The 9,359-nt window shown below is 38.8% G+C and overlaps 1 protein-coding gene across 1 annotated transcript in view; it reads right to left on the reverse strand.

Annotated features, from left to right (window-relative positions):
- Nucleotides 1–9,359, reverse strand: part of LOC109915135 (oxidative stress responsive kinase 1) — a 173,310-nt gene that overhangs the window by 146,577 nt on the left and 17,374 nt on the right. The window contains exon 2 of the mRNA XM_048596170.1: nucleotides 3,227–3,339. Coding sequence (XP_048452127.1) covers nucleotides 3,227–3,339 — 113 coding nt within the window. The remainder of the gene's footprint in view (nucleotides 1–3,226; nucleotides 3,340–9,359) is intronic.

The raw sequence follows: 9,359 nt of genomic DNA on the forward strand, positions 1-9,359 counted from the left end.
GGGACAGAAAGAGATGGCAGCAAGGCCACCGTAGGTGGAACACAGGGAAGGGTAGAAGAAAAAGGGTATGACAGCAAAGCAGATGCAGATAACGTGACTCAGGCAACACAATGTAATAGCATAAGGAGTACACGAGGCACAGGATGGCAGAGACTGAGAAAGATCAATCTTTTGTTTATAGACATCGTTCAAACCCTCTGATGTCAGGCACAAGCAGCGGTCTGAAATTCTAATTTACCCTGCTTGCAGAAAGCATATCAAAAAAAGGTATACTCTGCATGAAGGGAGGGTGTTGTTGTGCAGTTAAAACAGTTTACTGATCTGCAATGCATTACCTATACATATCACACCACATCTAGCTAATTTTCAATTCATTTGATCTTTCTTGTCCTATCTATAAGCCCCTGTTTTCACAGGTTTATTCCTTGCTGTAGGAGATGAAGGGAGGGATATCATTTTGCAATATTAAACTAATTCTAGTACAAAGTCAAAACACTCCAGATGCTGGAAATCAGAAATAAAAACAGAAAATGCTGAAATTAAGTCATCAGGTCTGGTAGCAGCTGCGGGGAGAGAAACAATTCATGCTTCTGGTAACAACATTTCATCAGAACTTCTCACTAGTTCTAATGATACATCATCTGACTGTCCGTCTCTCTGTCTGTATAGGTGCTGACTGACCTAAGTGTTTCCAGCATTTTTTGTTTTTTTTATTATATAAAAATAATGGTTACTTGAATGTGGTGCTGGAGTGCGAGTGCCACCTGAAGACCCAGATTCCAGTCAACACCTTTGGAAGAAAGAGAGAAGAACTTGTATTTATTTAGCGGCTCTCAAGGCCCAAAATGTCTCACATCCTATTAATTATTTCTGAAGCGCAGACATTTATGCAACCATTAGTATACAGAAAAGCTCCCCGCAAATAGCACTGAAAAGAGCAACCAACCAACCTGCTCTGGTGGTGTCAGTAAAAAATGGATTTTGGTCGTGGCACTAGGTTAGTTCCATGCTATTCTTGAAAAATATTTTAAGAGATCATCTACATTCAAGCAATTAGACAATTGTCAGAGTCAGAATTTAATCCAAAGGATGAAAATACTTATCATCGTGGCACTCCTCAGTTGTATTAAAGGTTCAACTATGATTACGTATTGAAGTTCACGAGCAGAATTTAAACTCTCAATCATAGAACGATTAGAGTGTAGATGGAGGACAACCGCCAGCTCTCTGAAAAAGCTGCTCAACTATCTCTTTTTCCCTGTAGCTTTGCAGCAAAGCTTTTCTTCAGGTAATTTTTTGAAAGACCAGAGTTTAATATTCCCTCAGCACATCCCCAGGCAGTGTATACTGAACCGTAAAGTCTTTCCGCAAGTCGCTTATGATTCTTCTGCTAATCTAGTTCTCAACCCTTTCACAAATGGGAATGGTTTCTCTTAACGACTTTGTCCAGACATCTTTGTTTTCAGAAGTCTCATTTGATTTTAGGATGGAAGTTAAGTTGATAAATCAGAGCAAGAGTATGAAAGCCATCAAAGAATAAATTCTGATTATCTGCCCAGTCAATTAGCATTTAGTTTGCAACAAATCAGTCAAAAACAAGCAAAACTAGATACTGCAAATATTGGAAATCAGAAAAAATGCTGGAAATCTATAGCAGGACGATCAGCACTAGAAAATTTTTAGAAGTCAATGTCATCAGTAGATACTCTTTAGCTGGAAAGAGGACTACATGCATCATTTTAATTCTTTGCCCCACTTCACTTTGTATCTTTGGCCACAGACACTCTACCAATGAAAGCACAAAATAAATAGTCAGGAACAGCACTAACTTTCAATTCAGTACATTCCAGACTTTCAACATGGACAGCAACAACTACAGATCATAATCTCTGTTGCTACATTAATAAGTAAAGAAAATGACAAGTCTCAAAGCTTGACTGTCATGCTTATGGTTGGATTTTAGTAAAAGGTTTCTAGTTGATGACCTTAACAGCTTTTCTCCCCAGAACTGTCGAGCGGCCTGCTGAATATTTCCAGCATTTTCCAATTTGACCAAAAAATTCCAGCATCCACAGTACTTTTATTTTGTTAATCCTTAGCTGCTCTTTTTACAGATACCAAAAGATCAGTTTGGTTTCTGTCTGAATTTCTTCTTGGCAACACAAACTGTGAACATCATTCAAAAAATGTGTTCACACCTAAATTATCCAGGGACAACGTGAACAGACACACCCTAAAAATCAGCAGAGCAACAAGTACACTCTTGCATGCACTCCAACACATAACGAGAAATGGGCTACGATGGCATTACTTCTCCCTCCAAGTTATCTGACAGCTCTAATCTGTTAAGAACACATTACGAAAAGCTGTTCTGCCTGAATTTAAACCGACTAGATTATTCAGAACTTAAGCTAAGGGTTTTAATTGAATTACCTTGGAAACATTATAAATTTGAAAAATGTTTTCTTGTGGTACATGCGTTAATGTGAATAACCAATTATTTTAGTACAAATTGTCTCAGTTTGTTCAAGTCTCCAGTGATATTTTTCTAGAATTCCTAATTAACAACCCGGCTGACAACAGAATTTTAATAAACTAATTCTCTCATTATTCAAGTAATGCCGTACCAGCCATCCTGTCGTTTTTTAAAAAAAAAGCACTTTGGCACATCACATTCAAGTAACTAATTGATCTCTCAGCGATTCAGTTTCCTCACTTCTCTCCAAATACTGACAGTGCAGTTATATTTTCAGAATGTTCTGTCTTCACCATACACATTCTGACTTTTTTTTTATTTTAAAATTGATGCTGTTGATCGATTCAGCATTTTTAAAATTCATTCATGGGATGACGGCATTGCTGGCTAGGCATTTATTGCCCAACCCTAATTACCCAGCAGGCACATTGCTATGGGTCTGGAGTCACATGTAAGGATGGTAGTTTCCTTCCCTAAAGGAAGGGTTTTTCTGATAATCGGCAATGGTTTCATGGTCATCATGAGACTCTTAATTCCAGATTTTTATTGAATTCAAATTCCACCATCTGCTGTGGTGGGATTCAAATCTGGGTCCACAGATCAGTACCTGAGCCTCCGTATTAACCGTCCAGAGATAATACCACTTAGGCCATTGCCTCCCCACTACTTAGTGACTACATTTAAAAATTTTCAAACAGTCAAGGCCATTCAAGCCTCCTTGTACTATTGTTGCATTTTTCAGTGCATTACCAGGAGTTCGTCCATACTAGTCTGACATTTTTCCAGGTTGATGCGTTTGATTGCAACTCGCTCTTTCTTCGGGATACAGTAAGCAGCCTGAACCACAGCTGTAGCTCCAGAGCCTGAAAGAGAAAACAAAGCCTTTTAAAAAAAAAAAAGAAATAGTAGTACCAATTTTGGTAATAAACATGTCTGGGTGTGAGCATTCTCCTGCGAACGTTAACACTGAAGATATTGGCAACCATCAGCAAACAACATCCCTGCACACATTCATTGCATATAAAATTATGACAGATATTGGCAGTCAGTGCAGTTAAAATTAAAGCAGGATAATTCAACCGTGGGATATGGATGTCACTGGCAACTACAGTTTTCACTGCCCATTCTTGGATTTCCTTAAAAGGTGGCTACAGGTCCTTCAGCTTTTGACTCTTCTAGCTTCAAGAACTAGATCTAATTACTTCAGGAAACATTTAATGTTTTGGACTCAGCCACTCTTTATGGCAGAGAATTCCAGACTCAACACACTCTGCGTGAAGAAATCTCCATCTCAGTCCTATGTGACACACTCCATATCATTAAACGGATTCCCCAGTCTTCAGGAACATCCTTCCTGCGTTCATCCTGTCTGGTATTGTTAGAATTTTAAAGCTTTTTAAGATTTCCCCCCTTATTATTCTAAACTCCAGTGAATATAGTACTAACTGATCCGGTCTCTCTTCATATGTCACTCTGGTAAACCCTTTATAGCCAGAACATTTTTCCTGATAAGGAGATCAAAACTGCATGCAATATTGCATTTGTAGTCTTATCAATGTCCTGTACAACTGCAGCAAGACATCCATGCCGCTGTACTCAAATTGTTTATTATGAAGGCCGACATACAACTTGCATTCTTCACTGCCTCATTATTTTAGCCATCGCTGTACAAGGTCACCCAGGTCTCCCCCTTTCCTAATCTATCGCCAGATAATAATCTGTTCTTTGCTACCACGCCCCTCAGTTATTCACTTATACATCATCTGCCATACATTTGCCTACTCATTCAACTTAGCTGGGGTCCTAGCACTGATTGCTGCAATACCCAACTGGTCGTTACCTGTCACTTAGAAATAAGACCTGTTCATTCATAATCTCTCAGTTTCCTGCCTGCCAACCAGTTCTCCATACATGTTAACATATACCCCCAATCCCACGTGGTTTAATTTTAGAGTCTTCCGCCAGCTTTCTGAAAATCCAAGCAAACCACATCCACTGGCTCCCTCTCATCAACTCTACTATTTATATCCTCTCATCCTTCCAGCAAATCGGTCAAGAATGATTTACTTTTCAGAAATCCATGCTGACTCTGTCCAATACTGTCACTGTTTTCCAAGCACTCTGCTATTGTATCTTTTACAATGGGCTCCAGCATTTTCTCTATTATTGACATCAGGGTAACCAGTAACTAGTCCGTTTTCTCTCTACCTCCCTTTGCAATAATGGGATTACATTAGCTACCCTAACATTACCATGGCTACTGTTCTGGAATCCATAAAAATATGAAAAGTGACTAATGCATCCACTATTGAGGGTCACTTCCTTAAGTACTCAGGCGTAGATTATCAAACCTTGGGGATTTATCGACCTTTAATCCTATCAATATCCTCAACACCATTCCCTACCGATATTGAGTTCCTTCTGTTCTTCCCCCATCACTAGTCCCTGCATTCCCTAATTTTGTGTGTCCTCCTTTGAGGGTAGAACCAAAATTTGTATTTAATTGGTTTGCTATCTTTGTTCTAGAGTAGAACGTCACCCATTTCTGACTATAAAAGGGACCTACATTTGTATTCACTAATATTTTTCTCTTTTTTTTTTAAAAGCACAATCTTCTCAATCTTTTATGCAACCCAACTTTGATTCCTCCACTACCAGCAGCCATGCCTCCAGTTGAAGCTTAGGCTCTAGAATTGGCTTCCTCAAGCCCTCTCTCCACTTTCAAGATGCTGGTCAAAAAAACTGTTTTACTAAGCTGTTGGTTATCACATCACAATTCTCTGTACTGAATCTCATCTGCCAGCTATCCAACCACCCTACCAACTTGTTTGTGTCCTTTTGGAGTTCCACATTCTCCACACAGCTTACAATTTTTCCAAGTTTAATGTCTCCCTGCACACCTAGATTCAGCTAATTAATATACATCAGCAAAAGCAAGGATCCCAAAACTGACCCCTGAAGAATTCCACTACAAAACATTCTCCAGCCCAAAAAGTATCCATTGACCATTACTCAATTTCTGATCACTCAGACAACGCTACATCCACATTACTAGTGTTCCTTTTATACCATGAGAGCAGTCAAAGTATATGATGCCCTCGGCTTTATTAATAGGTGTATGCAGTAAAAGAGCAAGGTGATGTGGAAATTGCACTGGATTCTTGCTAAGCAACAGCTGGAGTATTATGTATAGTTGTGGATGCATTGCAGAATCAATTTACCAGAATGGTTCCAGGAATGAAAAACACAGTTATGTAGATAGATTGAAGTTAGGACTGTTCTCCTTGGAAAGACAATCTGATTGAGGCTGGATACAGTAGATGTGGAGAAGCTGTTCCTGCTCATAAAAGGAAGAATGAGTGGAAATAGATTTAATGTGATGTGCAAAAGAAGCAAGGGCAATGCGAGAGAGAGAGAGAGAAAAAAAAACACTTTTCACACAACAAGTAGTTAGGGTACAGAACACACTGCCTGGAAATGTGGGAGAAGCAGGTTCAATTGAGGCATTCAAGGCGGCATCTGGATGATTATTTGGATAGAGTTCTGGGGAAAAAGCAAATCGGCACTAGGTAATGATGCTAGTTTGAAGAATCAGCAGTGGCATGATGGACTGAATGGCCTCCTTCTGTGCCATGACAATTCTATGATTACAGATTTTGCTGTTCCACATATTGTGGGAGAAACACTTATGGTTACAAAGAGTATCACTGGAGGAAAGAAGTGTATGGCTTTAAGTGAGAATTTCTTCCCCCCGCCGGCATGGTATGTTTGCATAAATACATATAATCTAGTTATTCCACAAATACGCAGCTAAGCACATTACTCACTATGCCTGCTTTCAATGTTATCCCTCTATTTGCTTTAGGCTAGCCATTTAAACATCACTGTATGGATGATCTCTAATATGTCAACAGATTTCTTTTTCAAAACTAATGATTTTAATAAGATTATTACAATCTCTGTTAAGAGATAATTTTAAACAAAGGGAGAAGTCTCTTTTTGCTCCTTACAGTTCTGGAGAATGTTAACGTGAAGGACGCAACATGTAGCCAAAGGCAGCCGAATTTTCAGCATATTGTAACGAAGGGCATACTTTACAACAACCCACAATAAAGTGCAAAATTGAAAATCAAAAAAGATCAGTTAAACATCGCGTAGCCTTTAAATCGGTTCGCTTCTGATCCCGATTTAATGAGTGACTCAATTTCTATTTAACATTACAATAAAATGAGAGAAACAAGTTTGATCCAGAAGGACAGATGCAGTAGGACAGTGGACTAAGACCTTAGTAATACACTGGATCCAAGTAAGTTTTAGGTATTCCAGGATCCTTTGGCTGGTTGTTATATAGTCTGGCTCATTGTTTAGCCTGATTCTTGGGGTTTGGCTTCCTTTCCCTTAGTTACAGATATTCATGCAAATTAAAGCCATAATGAAAAGTGAGATCCCCACTGGATAAGCAATGGGCAGTATGTCAGTTAAGAGATTTATCATATTAAACTCCAGTCCTGCAATACCTCTGGGGGTTGGAAGAAAGGTGTTCTTCCCCCTTATCAATCAGGCAGGTGGAACTTGATAGTTCGTTCTGAAGGCACTTAAGCAAGTTAATGCATTTCTGCATATTTTCTGTGTGGTCTGAATTTTTGGTCTACACAAGTAGGCAGTGACTATATATAATAATTACATTTAAATTATATTTAAGTAAAACATACTTTTCTTCAGATGTGGCTGATGCTGTCAAGGTCACATTCATCAGGCAAGCCTAGCTTGCCCAAGAAAGGGGAATATGGGCAAGCATGAAGGAGTAAAATTCAAATTGCTGGAGAGATTTAGTAGGTCTGGCAGCATCACATTTGAGTTTGATATGACGCCTTCTTTGGAAGAATCATAATTGATGCTGCCTGCCCTGCTGGATATTTCTAACACTTTCTGGCAGCTGCATTTATTTTTTCCATTCAGAAACATTAAGAAACTGCTCTGTGCTTGATATTGCCAAGCTTGTACACGGATTCTGCAGTTATGTCTTATATTTATCCTGGCAGTATATCTGGCTTGATGGCGAAAGGATAAAATTCATAAGTTGAGCCAGTTGTTGCAGCAGTGTGTCTGGCCTCAAATTAATTCTCATAGATCCAGTAGTCATATGCTTGGGCCAGTTAAATTCCTCAATGGTGACCCAAAGATCATATGATAAAGAGCTACAAGACAGCAATACCTTTATTGGTATCAGTGTGAATGCTTCTGTCTTTTTCTTGTCATAGATATTTATTGTCTACTTCTTATGCAGAGTAAAAATTAACTGTCTTGACAGCCAGGAGTAATCCAGGGGTCTAGCAAGGGATGACATGTGCTACTTAATTATCAGTGAAATTTTAGAAGTATAACAGAGTACAGAAATAGTCAGGTAGTACCTACTGTTGAACTTGCGATGAAGAGAATAACACAAGTGAGATATTTAACCTATGACAAGTAAAACTCAGGGGCCCCAACTGTCAGCTGGGTTAGATGGAAAAGATCCCATGGCACTATTTCCAAGCAGCAGCCGGGAGTTATTCCAGAGTACTGATTAATATTTGGTCAGCATCATCAGAACAGATTATCCGGCTGTTGTCAAAATGTACACAGCAAACTGCAACAAACAGCAAATTGACTGCCACATGTTCAACATTACAACAATGACTACACTTCAAAAATATTTCATTGGCTATAAAATGCTTTGAAATATCCAATGGTCACAGACACCATATGAATAAATCAAAGTCTATTGTATGGGACAGGACTAAACTAGTGTCTGTTCCAACAATTAGATCACGGCTAATCAGTATTTTAATTCACTCACCTTGGTTCCACAACACTGCTTTAAAAGAAAAATTGTCGGTCAGTTGACTGCACTGTGTCTTTTGAATAAGCGTTAAGAATTTCCATAACCTGCAAAGTAGTAGTTCCTAACATCAGCTGGAATACTCCAGCTGCAATTTTCTTCAATGATCCTTTTATTCTAGCCTTTGTTTCAGTCCTCACTTTCCTTTACTAAGTTATTCAGCTTCAATAAATGTATTAAAAAGGTTAATTCAACAATTTAATACAACATTTATTCTTTTTGCTCTGTTTCTTCCTGTCTTCTGGGACAACTAATCAAGGAGGAATCCAGTTCCACAAGCATTCCTCAAGAGATATAGTACAAGATACCTTGAAATGAGTGGGGTACAACAGTACACCTGATCCTGTCTCATCTACCAATGTTTACCTACCCAAATAAAACATTCCAATAATATGCATTAGCAACCTTAGATTTCTTCACTTTTCCCCACAAGCAATTCATTGTAGCACTGCACCATTGCCCCAAAAGATCAGTCTACTGAAGAGTGGGAGAGTACCGGAGACCATTCCTGCTATGTACCACATTAGTGCCTGTTTTTGTCTATTATGCCACAAAGTTTACAACAATTCTTAACTCTCTACACCCTTTTGACATGAAGTCCCAAATATTTATTTTCAGGAGATGTGCCACTATAACATCTACATTATTACTCATCTTCATTCACAAATGTTCCCTGCCAGTAGATTCCTACCTTCCTCCACCAATTAATACAAGCTTACCCAATTTTTGAGATTCCCAGAAGCAAATATACAAATATGATCCTTGCCAGTTTTACACTGTTCCACACTGGTTAATGCTCAATTCCAGTTGGTCAGCCATTGGTATTTCACCAAAGTGAAAGCATTCACACATACCAAACAGTTTTAGCAAGCTATTTAGTATAATGTTCTAATCAAGTGGTTCAGAGGTTATTACACAGCTCTGGAGAAAGTGGGACTTGAACCTGGGCCTCCTGGTCTAGGGATACCGACACCATCAAGACACCACAGGAGGCCCTATAAC

The sequence above is a fragment of the Rhincodon typus genome, chromosome 4 (assembly GCF_021869965.1).
Source record: "Rhincodon typus isolate 14 chromosome 4, sRhiTyp1.1, whole genome shotgun sequence".
Classification (NCBI taxonomy): Eukaryota; Metazoa; Chordata; class Chondrichthyes; order Orectolobiformes; family Rhincodontidae; genus Rhincodon; species Rhincodon typus.